General features: G+C 35.2%; 2 protein-coding genes across 3 annotated transcripts in view; both read left to right on the plus strand.

Moving 5' to 3' along the window:
- Positions 1-2,177, plus strand: part of LOC135688246 (uncharacterized) — a 30,692-nt gene extending 28,515 nt beyond the window's left edge. For both annotated transcript variants that reach the window (XM_065205019.2, XM_065205020.2), the window contains exon 5: positions 10-2,177. In XM_065205019.2, the coding sequence (XP_065061091.1) occupies positions 10-363 (354 nt within the window). In that variant the 3' untranslated portion in view covers positions 364-2,177. The remainder of the gene's footprint in view (positions 1-9) is intronic.
- Positions 2,178-12,883: 10,706 nt separating this feature from the next.
- On the plus strand, positions 12,884-24,253 carry LOC135688309 (uncharacterized). Its single transcript, XM_065205115.2, has 14 exons — positions 12,884-12,987; positions 14,693-14,817; positions 15,365-15,429; positions 16,232-16,335; positions 17,010-17,036; positions 17,559-17,778; positions 18,400-18,507; positions 19,574-19,684; positions 20,140-20,233; positions 20,628-20,812; positions 21,077-21,120; positions 21,477-21,541; positions 22,283-22,367; positions 22,858-24,253. The coding sequence occupies exons 2-14, from the start codon at positions 14,726-14,728 to the stop codon at positions 22,888-22,890; spliced, it is 1,233 nt and encodes a 410-aa protein (XP_065061187.2). The 5' UTR covers positions 12,884-12,987; positions 14,693-14,725; the 3' UTR covers positions 22,891-24,253.
- The last annotated feature ends 133 nt before the right edge of the window (positions 24,254-24,386 follow it).

Below are 24,386 nucleotides of genomic sequence, written 5' to 3' on the forward strand. Positions count from 1 at the left end.
TTTTTTCAGTATGAGATAAATTGGATAACACGGACATGTGAAAAGTTAACACCGCTGCCATTAGGACCGTTTCAAATTCCACTCTATTATTCATACGATGGAACCGAGACTGTTAACGGAGTTGAGGCTGACCGATGGCATTGGTTTCAGGGATTCCACAATCAAGGAGAGGGCTATGATGCGATTTACATTTACGCGACACATACATTCAATGGCAACTATGTCCCTGTCAAGCTATTCCATGTGACAAATGCTGGACCAATCATGAAGGAGGCAACCTGGAGCAATGAGACTACCGGTGAATTCAAACATAAAACTTTCAACGACACCCAGTTTCGAATTCCTTCATTTTGCTTCACTTGAATAAAGTTTAACCTTGGATTTGATATTCTAGAATCATTCTCAGATTGTTGTTCATGCATTGAATGAACGTTTCAAACGGCCTGCAACTTTTATTTTTCCTGCAAAGCAAATAAATCATTATTGCGAACGTTGTCACTGGGCCAGCTATTGTAGAGTTCATCGTGAGTATGTACGGACTAGGCTATTGCAAAGAGACGTGTTTTAAAGTGCTTTATTACATCCGAATATGTATGTTATACAACTATGCCGTTACTATATGAAATAGAAACATAAAAGTAGCTATCTTCCCCCTTCTTATTTATGTGGGTATCCCCGTACTAGCTACCCCTATGTAAGCAAGCCCTATCGTAGTAACATTGGCTGATTTATGTTAAAAGCAAAAATCGAAGACGATAACTATATTTTCGTGTTTCCTTGAGCAACAAGATTCAAAGATATACTGAAATTACATTGTAAACTAAATTGTGTTGTTTTTGAGACATTAAGACATTTAAGAGAATTTATCTAACGCTCTTTATGCATATCTGGGGTATCTAGGGGTAAATTGCCCTCTGTCACTCTGTCGAAGACTCAAAAGCTTGTCTAAAGAACGTAAGTTGGGACACATTCGATAGAAATACTGCAGTCTAATTTATTTACAGCTATAGTGACGTTTTTGTATTCCATTAAAGATTTATGCAAGCTTCATAACCTCAGCGAAATTTGTAAATCCTTCTGTATTTAATTCTGCTTTGTACAATATACTTTGACTATCTGGAAATCTGTAATGAAATAAAGTTCATATTTTCTCACAGTTATAAACTACAAGTAAGAGTCATCTTCTCTAGACTGTTAGAGACTTTTTGCTAACAACGAGCTTTTGCTAGCCTGATAACCAACCATTTGCATGCTTGGCAAATTATCCAGGCGCCGATCCTAACAATGGCGGTAAACTTCCACGGATCGACCAAAATTTATTCACGATTGCCTGAAATGCATTATGGGATGCATGCACAGTGCAATGGCTTATTGTTAATAATGAGTCTTTTTAGTTTTTTGATAAATAGAATTGCAAAAAAGCTTTTGATAATGGTTGACAAGGGAAACTTTGGGAATGGGGCTTGATGTGGAGATTGATACATTCAGTCTAAGCTTCAGTTTTAGGAACATATATTGACTGACTTTTATTCTATAACATTTATTCTCTTGTTACCAAAAATATGTCCAGGCCTTTTATCATCAGGCGACGTTTGGCTGTCTTAATTAGCTTTGCCTCGGAATTCCTTCATCTAGATTAATCGCAAGTCTATTTTTATCCAGTCAGAGTTGTTTTGTCAGTTCCTGAGTTAACCGTAGATCATTTTGCAGTGAACTTATTATTGAAAACGGCGTTCATGACATTTATACAGTACAGTTCTCGTTCAGTTATTAAGAAGTGTACATTATATATATCCAAACGAAATAAATAATCTATCTTCGTCGCCGATTTATTGGCATTGGCACTCTTTGTGATCACTTGCCCCTCCTTCGGATTTGTTCTGTATCCCCTGGTACACAACTGTATGTACATAGAATTAGTTTTATAAATCAAGCATTAATTTTCCTAAGTATCAATGTTCCTAATTTAACTGCTTGATTCGCAAAAAATGGTAGCAGACGATGGATTTTTTGTAAGTCAGTTATTGAGTTGAGGATAAGAGAACCTTGAAGTTGTCTATTACGAAACAGTTGCATTTTTTTCTCTAATTAGAAAGGTTTTTATAGAAAGACACAGATGGTTGGTAATCTTGAGAACGAACTGATGTATAATTTCCAGATATTTTAACAACCGATAATGGTTTTCATTTCCTTCATCAAATCTGGACATTTTTGCTAATTTTGTCTGATATCCTTCTCATTTTACATTGATGTTATCGTCTGTCCTTGGATTGACAAACCATCAGGGTTAGGCAGAATCAAAGAGTGATTGGAAAACGAAACAAATATCCGTGTAAGCGGATTGATTGCCTCGCCGTTAGGTCAAGCAAATGAATTGAATAAGTTGATCTTATTGTTTTGCTAATTGAAAAGTTTTTATCTAAAACATGATGGATCTTTTAATCGATACAATTTAGGTCTGCGGGGAAGCAACGTGAATTAAGCGAAGATTTTGTCAAAAGAATTGATGGTATGTCTTGCGGTAACTGTTCATCGTGTTTTCTTTGGTCATGAGAATTCTATCCCCTTTAAGCTCGCCCAGCTGGTTACTTTGAGGTTATAATCATTATCCAGTATTTCTGAAATTTCCACCAAGGCATTTTGTCTTTATTAAAATATCTGCATTCTTGCTTATGTTAGTGCTTGCAGAATAAAATTCATATTCCTCCTCCCTATTTATTTGTTACCCATTCAGTTCCCTGTTTAAAAGTAACAAACTACAGGTTAACCATGGTTTAAAAGCCATGGAGAGAACTTTACCCAGTATTGTCAATACAGTCATCTTTCACTTCATTCGGGAGATGATCCATGTCTCTTCAGAAATACTGATGGTCTCAGAAAGAAACAACTCAAACTTCTTTAAACATAGCCGTCTTGTGGAGACTGTCTAGAAATTACTCTATTGGCCTTTCTCATTACGAATTGGTTTTCGGTTTCTTCTCTAGACATTTTGTCATCGTTCCGTCATCGAACCAAAGTTTTTAAAGGTTTTCCAACAGTTAAGTGTTTTAGTTCAGGAATTCATTCTAGAGCATGTTTAAATATCCATGGATATTTTGATGATACCCTTTTACGAGTACTTCAACATCGTAAACTGCTTTTATCTACAATAACAATTTGCTGGACTTCGCCACAAACCATAATCTGTAATGCACCCCAGATAAGGTAGCAAAGACTATCAGTGTTTCAATGTTCCTTAGACCAATCATATCTCCAATCATATTTAACGAAATCCACTTTTGGCCCTGTCAACTCAAACATAGGAACATGATTTTCCACCTTTACGTTCTTAGATGCTAAATGTTAAATATCAAATTCTTAATAATAAAATGGTTGCAGTCCTTACTGTGTTTCCTCCTTTCCCAGACAACGCGGAGCGTTGAGAAAAGTGGGGGGTCTCAAAAAGTGGGGGACTAAAACCGTATAAAAAGAGGCTTTTCTGGTAGTTCGATACTTAATATTTGGCGTTTTTTGCAAAAATTTGCTAAAGCCCCCCCCCAGCCCCCCTGCTTCGCGGTGCCTGTTTCCTTCTTTTAAAATTAACAGCTTCTTTCTTGCACTTCCTTGCACTTTCTGAAACGAGGCCATTATCTGCGGTCTGCTAGAAGGTCCAATCCTTTGGTGTAGCTATTGCATTAATCAGTGCAGCAAGATGTAAGATGATGATTGTTCTGTTAACTAGAGATGAACTGACTTATATGATTCAGTCAAAGAACTTTTGGAACTTTACAAAACAAGCTTAACTTGAGCAAGGTTTAAAAAGCAGGGATGTAAAAATATCTTGGCACCCTCAGTTATCGGACTAAGGTGCCCCAAACTGCGTTACGCCGCTGCGCAAAAGCTTTAAAGACAGTAAAGCAATAATAGTTTTATCTGATCCTTCCCGTTCCATTCTTTTTTTATGTGCATGTTTTAATATTTTTAATGCTTCATCAACAATAATTTGATGTTTGGGTTATACAGATTCGAGCTCTAACGTTACATAACAGTGGGCCTTGATTGACTCATATCATATAAAAGAAATACAATTCCATGATTTTTTGGCATTATGCCATTTAACTTTGTTGTTATATAAAAATTCAATGTTCAATTTTAAAGTTCTTATTTTCCTAAATAGGATATATCATGAGGGATGGAAGGAGATATGTAATTTTCATAGTTACCATGGCTTGCAATTCATATCTGCTTAAGTAAAATGTTCTCTGAATAACATATATTCAATCGTAATCGCTTAGATAATCGTGGTTAAAAGTCAAAGAAACTGATATAGACTGGAGTGGCTACATCAGAAAGTGAAGGACCCATTGTTCGTGTATCTTGGAACTCAAGAATATTTCATGCTCTTTATTTTCCTGTAGATGCCACTTGGGGTTGGGGTCACTGTTCTCAGAAATCAATAACATGGCTTTGAAAAAAGCAAACATTTTACATCATATTGACTACTCAGGCATTTTCAAGTTCTGTACCGCCAAAAAACTGTTCAAATCGATAAAAATCGTCCCAAGACTTTTTTATTTGGAGAAAAATTTCCATCCCAAGAAAAACAGCCTCCTTTATTTATTTTGTCTGCTTCTGAACCAAACCTATGCCACAGTAAACAGTAAGAAAAGCCCTAAAAATTTTAGAAGTTATGCAAGAAGTCATTGCAAACAACCAGGCACAAAATTAATTCTGTTTTTCTACTCAATTGTAAACGGGTTCCTACCGTCCCGACTGTTTTCTTATATTGTGTCCTTTTTAGGATACAGTTTTTAAAAAAGTGATAAATGTCGATGGCTCAGTTGTTATCGGTGCTGATTACAGACCGAAGGGTTCATGGTTCGAGTCCTTGGCGTGACCAAACTTTTACCCGGAACAAGGAGATCTCTTCGCAATTCCAGGCGTAGGAATCACGAGGTGTCGTCATATCGAGAGGAAGCTTCAGGACACTGCTCGATAGGTATAAGCTTCCAAGTGTCCTAAAAACTACCTTCTGATGCTAAGTAGAAACAAATACAATACAAATACAACACGATATAAATGTCGATTAGTTATAGAGATAGGATATAGGCTCCAAACATCTGATTACTTTTTGGTGGCAATAGATTTGAAAAGCAAAGAATATACTTCAGTTGTTGCAAGCATGTTTAATGAAACTATATTAGGAGCCTTGGAAAATATCACTGATTGGGCAAAACAATTTATTAGATTGCATTCTCTCTTTATAGTTTGAAAAAGAGCTATTCACCCTTGAGCCTTTTGTTTTCATGGTGCATTGTATTATGCTTCTTTTACATTCAAGTGCTTTGCCTTTATCATGCAAGGAGGATTTTCATAGGAAGGCTTCCTTAGATAACAGCTTCTGTTTAAGGGTGACCCATTTTTTTAGGATAAAAATGTCAAATATACAAAAATTTGAAAGAGGAGGAGGAGGCTCAACAAGCTAAAAGCCAAGAGCCAAATGAATTATTGTAAAGTCTTCAATACAATTTTGAAATAATAACTTAGATCAAGGTTCTAAATCCGTGGTCATTGCATTGTATTTTCCCGGCGGGTACTCTCTCATTGTCAAGTGTAAGCACCCGTGTCTTCAATATCTCTGAAAAAGGGGTTCAATTTTGTCACATATTTAGGAAATAGAAAATAGAAAAAAAGATGTATGACATGGGAATCTTAACAAAGTTTCTGATTTTTCTTTGTTTGGCCTTATATCAACTATTTGATTTCAGGAAAAAGAGTATAAATTACCCTTGGTTTCGAAGAGAAGAGGAATCAAATTGGAATCAAGTATCAAAGATAAAGGTCAGTTTAGACCCTCAGACACAATTATCCTACACTTGATTTGATAGTGTGAGATGTCCCACCGGGTGTATTTTGCTTTTACACAAGATGCGTGCCACTTTTTGTTTAGCGTAAGCTGAACTCAGTAAAAACATTAACTACGATTTGAACTTTAAATGTCCAAGATAAGCAGTTTTTGTTAAATACCGCACACGTAGAAGACGGCAAAGCAAGGACAAGCAAAGGTTAATTTTGCAAGTAGTATTAAAACCAGATTAGTTTAACCATAACTGGTTGCAAAACCAATCATTTCATTTTGACAACATATGCAGAATGGGATTAGTTTTAGGAATTGAAATTCCATTTCAACTCTACAACTGTCTCTAGAAAGTCCTAAGCAAATAGTTGCCCGTTTTGATTAACTACTGTATGTTGATATGAATTCCTACCATGCTTCCCTGCTAATGTGTTACCAAAGAACAAATATGTCAGATCGTTTTCAATGGGACTTTGTCACAAAAACTGACTGAAATTTATCCCTGGGAATTTATTTGCAAAACTGGACGACTTTTCTTTTTCTGGAAGGCATGTCTTAGGGGCCCTTTACATGAGACCCGAAACGAAACTCATGCCGGCACGAGTTTTCATGCCGGCACGAGTTTCATGTCGGGTGCTGGTCTGAGCTACTGTTGTGATTACATGGCGTTGACCGAAATGAAACTCATGCCGGCATGAGTTTTCATGCCGGCACGAAAATCTCATGTCGCCTTTTCGTGCCGGCATGAAGTTTCATGCCGGCACGAAAGTGTCGTGTAAACAGATCAGTTTTTCATATCGGGGGGAATCAGTGATAAAATCGCCTCCGTTGCACAAATGCTGCATTTGGATTTGGTGAAATGTATGGCCTAAATTCTGACAACAAGTCTGAAAAAATTCCCTTGACATTCTAAAGTTAACATGCCATTCTCCATCGCTTAAAATTCCATCCCAGACATTTAACCACCATGCACTTGTGCGACCAGGCTTTTTCCATTGTCGTCTTTTTTTCCTCAAAAATCTATTTCTCATGGCTCTGTATCGGCAAAGGGCGCTATTTTTATCTTCAACCGCAGCTCTTAACTTTTCCTTAATTTCTTGCTGTTGCAAGAATACCTGTATAGCTAGAAGCATTTGGCATTGTAGCGAAATGCAACCAGTTGTAAAAACTAGATAATTGAGGACTGTGATCAAAAGAAGTTTCCTTGGATCCTCTGCCGCCATTTTAAAAATTTACTCTCAAACTTTCCCGCTCTTTTTTGAGAAGCACGAAGTCACGTGAATATCATGCGAAAGAATTCGACAGTTTCATGTCGGGTTTCATGTAACGGCGAGCAAATTTCACCGAATTTTCATGCCGGTGTACTATGCGTTTCTGCATGGGCATGCGTTTCTGTATGGGCCGAGACGCATATGCGTTTCAAGTGTTACAGTGTAATGGCGGACATGCAGGGCCTAGCTGTGAATGGCGTGAAGCGCATATGCGTTAGACAGGACACAAATGTGTTTCAACGGATGTGCGTTTCCTAACAACTTTCAATAAAGGTTTGTGAAATGATCCATCGCCACAAAACCATCGCCACAAAACCTTAATAACAAGATTAGACTTGTTAGTTAGAAAACAGCAACTAGCTAACATAAAGCGAAGAATATGTGATAATATCATGCGTTACACGGATAAAATTATGCAGATTTACACAAAGAGCTTCCCCTAAATGATTCCCATAATTCAAAGCCGACGATATAAAATTAGTTGCTGATATACGACTATTCTTTTGGCTAAAGAACCAGATAAACTTGTTACACAGGTCAAGGAATCAAATTCTGGGCAATTTTTGAATAAATCACAGATGGTATAGAATTCCTACCATTCTGATAAAAAAGTAAACCAGTAGTAGTTGATTTACATCCTCCACAGCTCTATTTTCAGTAATATTTTAAGGTTTGCAAATAAATAAGGCTGAAAATGCTTACCAATCACTTACAAAAATATAAAATTTACTATTGAAAACATTTACTATTAAAATTAGTGAAATACTTGTTACAATAAACAAACCAAAATTTGAATAAAATATCTTACACTATCTGCTTTTGCAAGCTTTACATTTATGGGCTTTTATAAATTTATATTTTGAATATCTAAAGAGAGTCTGAGTTTTTCGACTCTGGTCATAGTGTTTCTCGTACTTTTTTCTAAAAAAATGATCGTTTGATATTGATTCCAAGGCAAGTTGACAATTGTAGTTCATCAAGAGACGTTAGATTGTAAGGAACTTTTTCCACCAAAGCTAGCTTTATGAAGCTAAAACATATATGTGATCTTGTTTTGTAGACGTCTACCAAAAGCAAATACAGGCTCAATTTATGAACGCTTAAAGAGCTATCAGTTTCGAATAATTGTTCAAAGCTAGAAGCATCATAAATCTATGCTATTATAAGCCCCTCTCTTAAATTCAGTTTATCTTATAGTTCAAATTTCTTTCTCGAAACACCCAAGCCAATCTGAGACATCAACGGTTTTAGTTTCTCAGGCTCCATGAAAATTGAAATACGAGTTAAAGCATGACTAGATGTTTTACAGAACAGTTGGACATGTTTTTAAAGCTCGATTTCTTATTCAGATTGATGCCTTATTCTTCTTATCACTGAAGGTGTCTCGAACAAAGGTTGTGGGGTTTGGGTTGTCACAGCCCCCCAATAGTAGTTTTATAGTAATTTTCAGGGGAAAATCAGTTCAATGGAAGAAATATTGTATGTAGTTCAGAGCCCTACGTCTTCAGAGATCAATAAAGAATCAGCATTGATTGTTACTTCGTTGGTTAATATGATATTCAGGGACATATTTATCAGGACGGGGCTGTAGGAGGTGCGCCACCCCCCAATATTTGTGTGTCCTTTGGTAAGTTTTGTTTTGATTCGGTTAAAACTATTTTTGGTAGTCAATAGCGAGAAAATAATGGAACAATTTTACTTTTTTATCTTCCTAACTTCTTAACCTTGAAGAGAGAAGTTTTATTTCTAAAATGGGCCTCTCCATCATTTTCCAGTTACATGAAATGTGTGGCACCAAAATCCAATCAAACACCCCCCAATCATTGCCGCTGAAATCCCTCCCTGATGACATTCCCGCGAAGGTTTCAATATTTCTTGTTGGTACCAAATCGAAAAAACCAGGCCATCTTCAAGTAATTTCGAAATTTCTTTACTGCTGGAATTTCTTTTCACTCAGAAAATTTTTTAGGCAACAACCCCCCCCCCCCCCCTTCTCTAACAAGGCCTGCCTCGCCACGACTCTGTTAATCACTCTTCTATTTTGGCCTCTCCCAGTGGCAGCTTTTTGAATCAATTTGGAGGCACTATTTTTCCAAGTACCATTAATACTCGATTTGGCCCTGGGAGGAGGGCGGTTCTTGTAATTGTAGATGTTTCTGTAATGGGCTAAAGCAAATTTGCTTTTTTGAAAATTTTATAGCGCTGCCTTCCCAAGTGCTCTCTACATCGAATCATGAGATTTCGAGATGTTTTACCATAATAAGTGGCGCTGCAGCCACTAAACGTAAACTTGTAAATAACGTTAGAGCACAAAAGTGGAGGGTGACGATCTTTAAAGATAAATAAATTAGGTTTAGGCGTCTGAATACGAATTGATAAGTTAATCCATGTCTTTCTTGACAAAAAGTTTAAACCTACTACCAAAACCTCTAACCTTGACAGTAATAAATAGCTTCTCTTGTTCTTTTTACCATTTTTAGGAAACTATAGCCTCGGCATTAAGAAAAACATTACTAAGCTCATTAAAAAATGCTACCCTGATGTTCAGCTGAAATTCTCTGGAACACTTAATGAATTTTAATAGTAAATTCAATAGAAAACCCTCATGAAAAGCACTCTTCAGTTATTCAAGTTTTCCTCTTTCAGAATCTTATTATTATCAATAACCTAAAAGGGAACAGAAAATTTTACCAATTCAAGCACAAATTAAACCAGCAGAAACATCACTAATCTTTGAGTCTAAACCGTTAAGAAACACCAAGACATACAACATTTAGTGTTTGAAAGGGCATGGTTTTTATAATTTTTCCAAGGTCAAGTCTCGTGGGCCCCTCATTTTATTAACCCAACGACATTATCCCCATCAAGTCTTGCAAGTGTCCTTAGAAAGAACAGGAAGAGATGCTTCGAAGACTTTAAAATGTTTAATTGCAAAAAGCTCTTTCCGTATAAGGTATTTGCATTGTTTAACCCTCTCATATATCTCTATTCAAAACGTATTAAAAGCCTGCATTGATAGGCTGCTTTGCCTCTAAAAGATTTTCTAAATTTGTGCGATTATTTATATTTTTCCTTTTGAAAAACTGGCATATCTTTTGTCAGAAATAATGTAAGGCATAAACTTCAATACATTAAAACTTTTTCGATAGTGCCATCCCTGGCAAAAACAAATTCTCCAAACATTTTTAATACTGCCAAAAGGTTTAGGGTTACAGAAATATGGGATGCAGCAGTTGATGCAAAATGGTCGAACAGGGATTTCCATAAAAATACCAATATTGCTTTTCGGTGAAAATTACTTAATTTCAATTTTTATGCGAGCTGATGATTGCGAAAACATATATTTAAAATAGAGGGAAAACTAAAAATTTCAAATACTAAATGCAACTTGTGTCGTAACTTAAATCGAATCAGGCTAATTAATCCAACCTCTGTTATCAATATTTTTTCACGATGATTGTCCATGGTGTTTTGCAATCAGACATCCGTCCCTCTCGTTATATGCCCCATGCAGAAACGCATAACACTGAAATTCCATATGCGTTTCTGCATGGGCCTAAGGCAAACTACAAAAAATGATAAAAATTAAGAAATGATACTTGCATGGAAATGTTGGACCTAGATCAAATTCTCACAATCGTTTCTTGTTAGTTAACATGCTTTTGCGGTGAAATTAGATGTCGTTTTGATTTTAGATGCCCCATGCAGAAACGCATAATACTGAAATTCTCTATGCGTTTCTGCATGGGCCTAAGGCAAACTACAAAAAATGATAAAAAATTCAAAAATGCTACTTGCATGGAAAAGTTTGACCTATATCAGGTTGTTGCAATCATTTCTTGCTAGTAAACATTAATTTGCGATGAAATTCGATGGTGTTTTGATTTTAGATGCCCCATGCAGAAACGCATAACACTGAAATTCTCTATGCGTTTCTGCATGGGCCTAAGGCAAACTACAAAAAATGATAAAAAATTCAAAAATGCTACTTGCATGGAAAAGTTTGACCTATATAAGGTTGTTGCAATCATTTCTTGCTAGTAAACATTAATTTGCGATGAAATTCGATGGTGTTTTGATTTTAGATGCCCCATGCAGAAACGCATAACACTGAAATTCTCTATGCGTTTCTGCATGGGCCTAAGGCAAACTACAAAAAATGATAAAAATTCAAAATTGCTACTTGCATGGAAAAGTTTGACCTATATCAGATTGTTGCAATCATTTCTTGCTAGTAAACATTAATTTGCGATGAAATTTGATGGTGTTTTGATTTTAGATGCCCCATGCAGAAACGCATAGCACTGAAATTCTCTATGCGTTTCTGCATGGGCCTAAGGCAAACTACAAAAAATGATAAAAAATTCAAAAATGCTACTTGCATGGAAAAATTTGACCTATATCAGGTTGTTGCAATCATTTCTTGCTAGTAAACATTAATTTGCGATGAAATTTGATGGTGTTTTGATTTTAGATGCCCCATGCAGAAACGCATAGCACTGAAATTCTCTATGCGTTTCTGCATGGGCCTAAGGCAAACTACAAAAAATGATAAAAAATTCAAAAATGCTACTTGCATGGAAAAATTTGACCTATATCAGGTTGTTGCAATCATTTCTTGCTAGTAAACATTAATCTGCGATGAAATTTGATGGTGTTTTGATTTTAGATACCCCATGCAGAAACGCATAGCACTGAAATTCTCTATGCGTTTCTGCATGGGCCTAAGGCAAACTACAAAAAATGATAAAAAATTCAAAAATGCTACTTGCATGGAAAAATTTGACCTATATCAGGTTGTTGCAATCATTTCTTGCTAGTAAACATTAATTTGCGATGAAATTCGATCGTGTTTTGATTTTAGATACCCCATGCAGAAACGCATAACACTGAAATTCTCTATGCGTTTCTGCATGGGCTAAGCGGATGGTAGTTGTTCATCTTATCAATAGCATGATTGTAATTTCATTTTCTGAGTTTATCATGTCAAGAGGTTCATTCATTTGAGTATTTGATATTTAGTTAATTTTACTAGAACTTTGATTTCGTTTTGTATTGTTTATATTGGATGTGCGCGTTGTGTACCCCACAGCTAGGCCCTCCATGTCCGCCATTACACTTTAACATTTGAAACGCATATGTGTCTCAGCCCATGCAGAAACGCATGCCCATGCAGAAACGCATATGACACCGGCACGAACTCATGCCGGCATGAGTTCATTTCGGGTCTCATGTAAAGGGCCCCTTAGAAATTACAAAATCCGAGGGGTGCATAACGCTTTCAAAGCAGCGTATGCAATATTTTAAGAACAACAGAATTTTTGACTTTTAGGGAATTTTGTCAAGAAAGGATTTGCCAAAAGCGAACCAGAAATTGTGGAATGATAAGCCTCTAAATGAAACTGCCCATTAATTATTTCTCTATTCTAAGCAAAACTCAAGCTAAATCAGCATTATATCTATGGCAAAAGTTATCACCTAACTTTTGAGAAAAGGATAATAAAAAAGTACTTTGTGGGCTCGAGCCCCCAAAACCCCTAAAATTTCAATACGTGCTGTTAAAAACCAACCGAATGTTGTCGGTTCCTTTTTGTTTCTACTAAATACGTAATATGGGATATACAACCGCATTGTTCTATGTTATGACTTTAAAATCTTGAATAAAAATACACAACTTAAATTGGGCTTTGATAGTGCTGAAAGTGTAGCTGGATATTTCAAAGATGATGTCATTTCTATGTTTACATTATTGTTGAGGACGAGGCTGCGCATGCTCATAACCACACTCTTGTCACGTTCCTCAGTTTTGAATCCAACAACAACTTGAATACAATACATACATACAAGTCAAATCAGTGCTTTATCTACTTGCCGCTACTAGTAAGTAGTCTGTTTAAATATATTTTATTAAAGTATTGAGATTATTAAGGCATCTGACTCATAAATAAGTTAGGCCTTGCGTTTACGGCATTTTGTATGTTTAGTAAATGTTTAGTCCCATAATTGCCAAGGATGCAAAATTTTGGGCACTAAACTCCCCTAATTCTGTAAGTGTTTCTGATCACTTGTCCTTCCCTAATTCTCTCCTCTAAGTCTAATGCCAAGGTATCTTCAACCGATCTTCTCGGAATTTTCAGTTTCCCCGTTTTAAACGAACTTTCTGAGCCTAATAATCGATTCACGATTTTGGAACATCTGACTGAAACTCAGTTTAAATGCTTAGCACTGGGTGCCTATTCAAATTCTACAGTTAGTATTTTCAACAGGGCATGAAAAAAGATTTTCCTTTTCGCTACCAGACTAGAGTCATGCATAAATTTCCTGCAAGAATGGGAAGATAAAAGAGGAAAGGGCCACGTTTTAAAAATCATAATGTTGTGTCACCAGTTTTTTGAAAAGTTTGAGCAAGTATGCTATCACTTCAAAATCATTTTCTGTTTTGGTGACTGAACAATATTCTTTTTCATTAACACCTATTGATCTGGAATAGGGGCTTGGCAATAATGCTCAAGCTGACATATGTCATTATCACATAAACCAGTCAGATCACTAGATTTTGCTACAATTGAAGCAAATTTGCTTAATGAAGTGCTAGATAGCCAAACCAGATTTCCAAACAATTGCTTTATGATTGGTTTGATTAATGCCATTCAAGGCATTGCAACTAGATTTCACTCTGAAATGGGCTTTGAAAATAGATTTAGCATAAATTTTGAGGTTTCTAAAGGAAAAAAAGGTGAATTTATATGTCAAATCATTTCTAGACTGTTGTTGCTCAGGCCATACTCCTTAAGTATAAAGAACTATAAAGGGCCTTATGGTTTCTATTGCCAAGGTGTATTAGAATACTGTGGTTAGGGTTTTATCCTGTTGATTCTCTTCTTTTCTTGCTAACTCATTAGGCTGTCAACGGCAAGGAAACTACCATATGGATGAATAAAACAATGCTGTATAAATGCTTTGCACATCAAAGTTGTCTAAATTCTGATTGCCAATCTGGGGTCTCAAATTTTGGCAAACTAGATTATCCAGACCATGTTTTGCTAGTCGTTTTTACTGATAAAGCTTTGGAAAACATTCAGATCCAAGAGCGGAAAAGCATGGCCCTAAGGCCTGGCACACTAATTGATCCAAGGGGCATGGCCTACAACCCCTTTATTTTTTGCTCCATCCATGATTTTTGTTAGATCTGCCCCTGTACTGATGCTGTTGTGTGTGTTTGTGTGTAAAGTTAATATGGCATACTCAGCTTTTTTAGGGGGATCTGATACAGACAAGAGCTAGTGTTTATTCGAAATTGATGAAAAGTCCATGTTTGAGGATATAGCTAAATATGCAAATATTTTGGTCAGAGGAACCTTTTCCTTGGTCTTCTATTACAAATTTGGATTTGATGTTTTATTGTGAAGTAATCTCACTGTACTGAATACAAGGGTACTAGAAATTACATTGAGGAAAAGAACTTCTGTTGAGACAGAATTTTCCTTGTTTTACAAGATCTACTCATCCACTCATCTATGCATTTTGGAAACAAATCATTTAAATGTAATAATCTATTTAAGGTTTTTAAATTGATGTTTTTCAGCTTGTTCCTGGTAACAGATATTGTATATGTACCATGGAGCGAACCTATAGCCAAGAAACAGAGGCACCTTTGAGTGATGATGCCTTTGATATGCTAGTGAATGGACTTGGAGATCAGATGAGAGGGTACTTTTCGATTTTGAAGGATAATACTTATAAAAGTGGTGCCTTTTCTATTTCATGATGAACATTAGCCGATTTTTTATCTATTACAGTCATTAATGAGTTAAAATCATCAACTTGGTACCATTTTCAAAAATTATTGGTATTTATAGATATTGATATATATATATTGAATAGAATATGTAAGAAAATAAGAAACAAAATTTATATAGACAGCATAAAAACAAAGACAGCTAAAAACCATATGTCAAAGGAAAAAACTATTTAATATGTATTCTGTCATTTGCCCTTGCTTGATGTTGAATAATCTGTTTACAAAGAGCAATAATTTATAAATTGGGTTTGGGATGGCAATCCTGTAGGATCATGATCTTGATCAAGTTGTGTTTACATAGATCCTAATTCGCCTCCAATATGGGATGGACTGGAGAAAATCCTGAAGAAGCATTTACACAAGACATTTTTGAGAATCAGGATTGCCATCCTTCAGTTTTGGCCCTTTGTAAACAGGGTGTCATTGTCTTCTAACATGCTCTTGTTTGTTCTATAGAGACAGCATCTTTCATCCAAATGTGCGATTTGAAAATGGCTGTAATGGGACAGTGAAGACTGAAGGTTTGTTCCATATTTGAGCTTTTCTAGAGCAACTTGTTGTTAATCATTTAACGTGAATTTAAGGAAGAACAGGAAAGCTTTTGAATACTGATTGAACAAGTTAACATTCAATAATTCATTATATGTAAGCAAAATTTGCTGCTAAAGTTAGGCCTGGAAAAGATATTTTCTAACTTATTTTGCAAAATAGATTCAACATCTACCCAAGTCAAAAGATTTTTGAAAAATTTAAAGTGCAAAAATTTAGGAAAGTCTGGTGCATATGGGTTGGGGAGGTGGCCTAAAACTTTTATGTCCCAAGTCACTGTATAATGTGTCTATGATGCCTTATAATGAAATCTTGATCATGTAAATTAAATAAAGAATTCTTTATCACTTATAAAAGTTCAGAAATAGAAAAATAATTTAGCCCAAATTCAACTTGCACTTTCTGTTTTGTTTATCATTGCTCACAGAAAAGCTGTTATAGTGTAAATATATTATACCTGTAATGAAAGACTAGATAAGCAAGCTTTTTGCTTGATCTTTAAGAGCATATGTGTGAACATGATTGGCTAATGCAATACAATTTTCCCTATTGTTTAGTACAAAGAATGGAATCGAGGGTAAATTTTAACGGCAGTAAAAATTCAAGAAGAAGAAATGGAAAGTCTCAAAACAATGAAATTCCACTCCAAACGCTTTTGTTTATTAGCCAACTGTTAATGCGACATATGCACTCTAACATGTCATTTGCTTGCTGGTTGTTTTAGAAAAACTTTTTCAATTTCTCTTTTGATCATGTTATTGCTTTCATTTGCAGAGACGGCTGTCAGTCATGAAACAATACTACAAATCGAATCCAAACCTACAGCCCAACTTACACCCCAGCCTACGCCTGAATCAATGCCTTTCTCGGTCTACAATGTATGTCAGCCTTTTTCATGTGATAGCAACCATTGCTATTTTATTCCAGGCATTTAGGGACCTTTAAAGACTCATTGCTAACAATGAGCCATTGCGCTACGTAAGCATCCCATAATGCATTTTTAGACTGTATAAAATCAATTACTGCCATTGTTTGGACCGTCGCCACGCTCGCAAAGGCCCACTGTTAGCAATGAGTCTTTAAGTTAGCCAAAGGTAGTGGTATTTTTGATGCATCAAATACTTTTTCAGAAGGTTTGAATGCAGAATATTCCAAATGAATCAACTGATTATGATTAAGGATTTTTCATCAATACCTGTTTGATTTCCAAACTGTGAAAGGTAAAGACAGACTGTGCATCCCAAGTTTGTAACTTCCAAAAATGATATTAGAAAATTTTTAAAATATTAGGTTATGGATTACCTGAAGTTATTAAATCCTTTCAAATCATCACCAGGGCAACCAGAAACATTTTCTAGTGCCACCTTGTAACTTGTGAAATCATAACTATTTCATAAACACTAGCTTGATCACGTCTCCATTTTATAGCTTATGACGATATTTTTATTTTGATCTTTTTCACTCATCCTGCCTATTTTCCATGTATGCTGTTCTTGTGAGAAGTAAGATAACAAACTGTCCATCAAATATTAATCGTACATTATATTTTCAGTTTCCTCCATGTGCCCAAGGGTTTCAGGTATCATATTTTTTGTTTCCAAAATCATCTTACTTTTTCACATATCAGACGGAATAAGAATTTTGATAGAAAATAGACTTGAAAAGTAACGAATGAAATTAACTAAAATTGATGAGGTGATAAACTAAAACTAAATGTCGTGAAAGATGTTGAGTCTGAACAATTTGCGAATGATGGCCACTTTGAGCTTAAAACTCGGATTTGCAATTTTAAACCATTCTTTTCTATACACCAAAGAGCAATAACAAATAAATGTTATTTTCTGAGCCATAACTGTACACAGGGCTAATGTAGGCCGAGGACATTGAGTTTTTCCTCCGAGCTTTAAGTTGATGTCATTTTCTCTTTTTTGTCCTCCTATTTATGGTGAACAGTGTATTTATATGCACCTCATTACCAATTTCTAAAGGTGACAATTTCGTTTTAGTGTGATATAACTGGTATGTTACGAATTAAGGCTTAAACAATACTAAGGTAACCGTTTGAAGGATATTTACATGAACAAATTTTGTCATATTTCAGCAAATGCTTCCTGCGTTAACAAGGACGTACAGCTTCGAAAGACACAATAAGGTGCCAGCTAATCCGAGTCGTGTGGACTACAGTGGGATTTACGACTTTTGTCTAAAGTTTGACGAGTCTGGAACGATCTCCAAGTCCATCCCTTGGACCTACTCGGAATCGCTGTCAAAACTTTTTTGTCAAGTAGGCATCGGTGTTCCGGTGAAATTCAAAACAAAAGGCATGTGTTTTTTGCTGTTTTTTTCATAATATAATCTCTGCTAAAATACTAGAAGCTGCTAGTTAGCTTATATTATCGATAAGTACTTTAGTTAGTTAGCGTTACATAAAACAGAAATAAGGAATTCTCTATTTTAATCACAGTACATTTATGACAGTCGTAAATTGGTTTTAGGTTTTTGCTTTTCTGGTTTTTTATATGTTTTCGATTTTTTTAGAAAATTTAACAACAGACAAGTCAACTCCATAACATTCCCAAGTTTTCTTTTTTAATAAAGTGCAATTATTTGAAGCAGTTACTTTGTTAACTATTGCTATTAACGATGAAATACACGATTAACTATGAGTCCTATTCAGCAGACTACGATAAGTTCACAGTTTTTAGAGTTATTTTGTTGAAGGCCTAGATCTTTCTGGATATTTGTCAATAGATTGAAAATTTAGATAAGAAAATGGATGACTAGTGTTGTTGACATGTGCTACAAGTACCCATAAAAACATTCTAAAATCTTACAGGTGCTTTTTCTAAAGCAAAATGGTTTCTCACGATTAAATACGATTTACAGTTTTTTCTGCTAAGTTGAAATATTACTTTTTCAAACAGTGAATTTGTTTATTTCAGGTAATGTACCAAGAGGAGCGTACATTCGTGCTATTCTTGTCAGTAAGAACAGTGACACAGACATACTTCTTACATGCCCAAAGCACGCCGATGAACTTCGAAAGAAAGGTGCGGCTCTATTCCATTTATGCCTAGGATATCTCCCGTATTATAAAAAGCTTTGATTACAACAGCGAAGAGCTACGTGTAAAAGATCCATAAAACAGAATTGAAAAAATATCTCAAAACACCATGTAGGCTCTATTTTTACAATCAAAGCATACGCATGATAGAATTATCTTCATTTAAAAAATAGTAACTCCTGTGCTTAAAGAAGGACAAAGTTAACTCTGTCATTTTATGAATTTTCCTCGTAATCAGCGTCGTTATGAGATTCCTGACACTTTCCCATAACGAACGCGTTAGTTATTTCACGGGGGAAAGGGGACTGACAAAGTATCGCAAAAAATTGAAAGAGATATGAACTTGTCATGACTTCTGTTATTGACATTGTATTATTCAAATGTACGACCTCAGTTGGAAAATAACCCCAAGTTGTATTCTACGACATTTTTGAGCACCATTTAACGCCATACTTGTAGTTTTGATACAATTTTCACATTTTTTCGGCTAATATCCGAGTGGCTGGTCCAATCAAATGCCCTGTACTTGTTTATCTCATGTCGTCATAAATTCAATATCACTCATGACAAGGTACATGTCGTCTTAAATTCTGGTCTTATATCCGAATCCAAAGTCGAGCATTTATAAAAACAAATTTTGTAGTATATATCAAGACGAGACCTCCCAGTTTACATTCTTCTCTTAAATGATTTTGAAATAAGGATCATAATTACATGACATATTAAGCATGTGTACGTAGAAAATGCCTTGTGCAGGATCGGACTGTGACACAGGTTTTTATGTGTCAAGTCATTACCCGATAACTATTACCGGCCCCCACCCCCACTTTTTTGCAAAATAATAGATCTTTTCTCAAAATCCTTTAAAACAATGAGAAAATGTGACGTCATCTTATAATAAGCTTGCTCCCACCAATACTTTACAAGTGTGCGCCCCTGTATGGGAGTTTGTTTTCCCATGCCCACCCCCCCCCCCCTTCACTTTCCAACCTGTGTCACAGCCCATGTATTGCTCAGAAGACATCTCTCAAGTCCTAACTTCTTTTTGACAGGAAACCAAAACTTTGCACACGTATTGCAATGCCATGGTCGAAATGCTGCATATGGGGTTTGCCCAAATACCGAACGGCATTCCGTGCGTTTCCCGTTGCTGCCTTGCCAAGGTACCTCTGCTTAATTCCAATCTATTTTCTTATAATTCTCAGCAGTTTTAAGCTGCTAGCAAATCGAAATATTCAGGTGAGTGGTCTGATACCGTGGTTTTAAACATTACACACAGTTCAGTGATGCCACGAATGAAAAAGCAAACTGTTTGCCTAAATTGTAAAATGTTGGGTTTATTAAAGCAGTTGTTCTACCGAGAGATTAAAGGAATAAACTGTGCTTAATTGTGGAGCAGAAAATCATCAGTTATATAAGGCAGTAAAATTATGGAAGTTTCAATGTATTGTTATTAAGAACCTTTGAAGATAGTATAAATGCCTCATCTGATCTGACTGATTGATAATATGATTGATAAATAGAACAAGCCAAGACCATAATCAAACGCATCAAAAATATAATCTGACTTTCTAAGTTATTGTTTATCAATATTATATTAACCTTTTTCTGTTTGCAGCTGGCGTCGATTATCAGTGCGAGATTCTCAATTTCCAATGCTTCTCTTCTTGCTTCAGAAAAGAAATTGAAGCAATATTTTCATTGGAACAAGAGTGAGTTTATTCCTTGTTTATCTATAATGTCAAATTTGTCTCAAGGTCAGAATTTTTTATATTTGTTCATGCATCCACCATCATCCTAACTTATGAATTTCAGAATTTTGATAAAAAACATGTTTAACTGGAGATAAAGTAAACCCTAAACATTGTCTTGTCAAACGTCATACATTTAACTAGAGAATTTTCGAATTTTTTATTATTTGGGGTTGCTTTGTCGACATTTAAATGTGATCTTTTATTTTTTCAGTCTGTTTTATCTATAATTCACGTTGTAGAATCTTCATTTTAGAAAGTACATTGCGATATTGTAGAATAATCTTAATGACTTTTTGGATTATCTTTGTTCTATACTAATATAAGAATAATGTATGTGTTTTGTCTATAACAGTGGAGAGGTACTAGGAAGGCGCACCATCGGTGTTCGAATATGTGCCTGCCCTGGCCGAGACAGGACCACGCTAGAACGGAAGGCAAAAAAATTGAGACAAGAGGAGAAACAAAGGTCATCGAGACGTGATCTTTCATCATCAGAAGAAGAAAAGAAAAGATGCCCTTGTAAAAAGAAGTGTCTAGGTATGGTATCTGTTATTAGTTCTTTGTGATATTATTAAGGTAGTAACGAGACAATTGTGGGATCCAACAAGAAGCTCAAGCAAAAGTCTGTCTCTATACGTTATAAAGAAATAGCTTTTTTGTCAATTGCCCTGTATCCAAGCTGCCCTGTACCCAAGATACCAAAGCAACATACCCTTGTAACATAAATGCATTCTATACTGATATATATTTATCTATTTAGGAATGAAATTCTCATCGTAGCACTTTTTGCTCCCATTTCAGTTCATACGAAGCAACCTTCTGGTTCTGGGCCTTATTTTCTCATGGTATGTTGTATTTTTATATTCTTTTTGATGAACAAGCAACGCTTGAAGTTTGATCGTGGTGCTGTGAGCTTTTTTAGGCGTTAAAACAATTATAAAAAATTTGTGAAAAAGTAATATATTATTTGTTATAATACATGTTTGCTGCCTTTTTAATGCAACCCAAGAAAATTTAGGTACACTTTGCCTCCTGTAATACTGTTCTTAGCCTTAGCCTGAAAATACGGACGTCAACAGCTTTTTAAGTCTTTTGTCATAAGTTTGGAGATATTTTTATGCTATAATGAATGTTATGCTTATGCAATGTAGCCTTTAAAGTACTAGATTTCATGTCTCTAAAGCTGATACTCACTTCCTAGATTAAAACATCTTCAAAGAAAAAATTTGAAGGACTAAAGACGGTGCTTGGTGATGATCCCTACATGTATGTGCATTATTTCTTTATTAATCTGTCGTGGTTGTTTTTCCAATTTTTTTTCAATTTAAAAAATGTTTTTTCCTTTTCTTCATTTTCTTTTTCACCATCGTCTCTTTGGTTTCCACCAACCTACTCTTTCCGTCTCCTTTTTTTCTCGTACATTTTACTTTTCTTTGTCTGTTAATTGTATTAATGTATTAATATTATAATAATATTTATTTCCTTTGATATTATTCCCCCCCCTTCCTTCTGTTTCCTTCAACTTATTTCTTTTTATGACTACGCTGGCAGACTTCTCCATTTGATTACTATATTTGTCCAAATCATTTCAGCAGATCTTCAAATTCAAGAATTTAAGTACCATTTTCAATCAATTAAAAAAATATCTTTATAACTGAATGGCGTTTATCTATATCTGAATATTAGTTTTTGACTCTGCAAGTAGTTTATGAACATAAAGTGCAACTCCTGGATCGTTATCCAGCCCCACCCCCCCCCCCCCACCCTATTATTCTTTGCGCTAGAAAACCCGTTAACCCGTTTTTATGGTTAAAATACTATACACGTTTGTTTGAAACCAATTCATTATTATGAACAATTTTGTGAAAGAAAGGAAATTTTATTCCAGCTCCCCCCCCCCCCTAGGATCCCTATTATTCTTTGCGCTATAAAACCCGTTCTTATGGTTAAAATACTATCCACGTTTGTTTGAAACCAATCCATTATTATGAACAAATTTTATTCCAGCACTCTAATCGAGGGCCCGAAAGAGATCGTATCATCGTGGCCGATAGAAAATGGTATTGATACGCCAACGAACAGCCAGCGAAGTGTAAGCTCTTTCATACATTCTTTATTGACAAATCATAGAAAGTTTCATTGTAACCGTATTTATATTGCTTTAAGGTAGGCTAGGTAGACGTAAGCCAACTTGCTTCGCGAGGAACCATTTTATGTGTGGCAAATTCTTAGCACAAAATGCTGGATTGATGTCTATAGAAAACCATCCAAATGAATGCATTTATTACTCAGAGGGAACTGAACTTGAGAGATGTACTAGCGATTATAAAAGTATACTTCAAAGCGTCAAATTTTAAGAAGAACGGAGGGGGCTATTTAAATTAAATGTTTGCTTTTTTGTTTAATGTTTGGTTTGAAGTTTGTGCTAGTGAATGTAAGTTAAGTTGCTGTGAAAGTAAAACTAATGGAAATTTTTTTTGTTGATATCAGATTCCTTTGCAATAATTATACTAAATATTGAAACGTAAATTGTTCAATTCTTTTCAATCTTTTTATCCGGGTTTCGTTTTTTTGTCTTTTAGAGCGAGAAGGAGAAGAAAAAGCAAGAAAATTAAAGGAAAAAATTACAATATTTTCACAACTTTTATTTTTAAATAGTTTGTGTTTGTATTTTTAAAAAAATTAATTGAGATTCAAAATTATTAGACTACGCATGCTTGTAAATATTTCTATTTGGATAGATATTATAACGATATTTGCTATGAACATACATAACTGCGAAACTACTGCCCAGTTTGAAGCTAAAGCCCTTCACATACAGCTCCTTTTAGCAGTGGCATAACGGGGATAAGGGGAAAACGGGGATTTTAAGACTTTGCTCATGTTTTCTAAAACTTTATTAGTTCTTGCTTAACGCATCTCCCGCTAGCTATCAAGAAAAGTATCATTTTTTACATCTTGCTTTTGTGTTTGACACGCTTTATAGTCTTGAATGGGACATTCTTGTACTCCCTAGATAGGGGCTCCGTCTCCGTTTTTTCTTTAGCGCCCCAGATGCCTCCGTTATGCTACTGCATTACCCATTTGAACAATCTCTATTCGCGGATCCGAACATATTCGCAGGTCCTCGTGGGAGTCTTAAGGGGCATCTTCGAACAACTCGCTGCGAATCATCCATAAAATAGTGTTAGAATTTATGATGGAGTGTCTGAAATAATACTGTAAATCTACTATGCTCATATAATTTGCACCGAAGAAATCAAGATAGAATATATTATTGTGCCTATAACAGACAAACGTCTAAATTACTGCATTCGTTTAATTACATTACACTAAGCATAAAATCTAACAGTATGATATAGGTATAGCAATATCGACTTTCCTTGGGTTCCTTTTAGATTGCTTGTGTTTTAAAAGTTACATTGAAATTATCTTTATCACAGTAAGAAAAGTAATGGTTCATAAAACCACTATATCTGTCTTTTAAAGAGGTGACTATTATTCCTCAAAAATTTGTTCAATTTTGGAGAGCGATTTAGACTTGAATGATAATAAAAGGTTCACAAGGGCTTTGAAATAACGTCCATATTGGTATTTTAGGTTGAAGAGAACTGCCATATTGGTATTCGAATTATTTTGTACAAGTTTTGTATTTGCTTATTATGACGAAGATATTTTTAAATTCTCTAGTATATATACTCCAAAGTTCTGTTGCGAAAAGCTTTTTGTTTCATTTCATGAATGTTTTGTTGGGTTGATCATAAAACGCCGTATTTTCTTTGCTGGTGTAACTTGCAGAATTATAGATAATAAGAATTGTAAAATAGCTATTTTCCATATTGGAACTGTTTTTATTTCGTACCATTTTTGTATTGACTGATTATTGCTAAGATATTTTTTAATCTAAAAGCGTTTCTGTTTTATTGCGTATCTGTTTAATAAGTGTTTGTTGCGTTGATAATAAAAATGATATCTTTTCTTGGCTAGTCTTGCTTGTAGGAGTACTTATATTTGCCCAAAAGACAGGTAAATGAATTGACTGACACGTTTTTTCGTTTCGTTTCGTTTTTTGAGGCCGCAGTTTTGAGTGAGTTGTTTTGAGCGGCAGGGT

This window comes from Rhopilema esculentum, chromosome 19, assembly GCF_057945365.1.
Source record: "Rhopilema esculentum isolate cy_ngs chromosome 19, ASM5794536v1, whole genome shotgun sequence".
Classification (NCBI taxonomy): Eukaryota; Metazoa; Cnidaria; class Scyphozoa; order Rhizostomeae; family Rhizostomatidae; genus Rhopilema; species Rhopilema esculentum.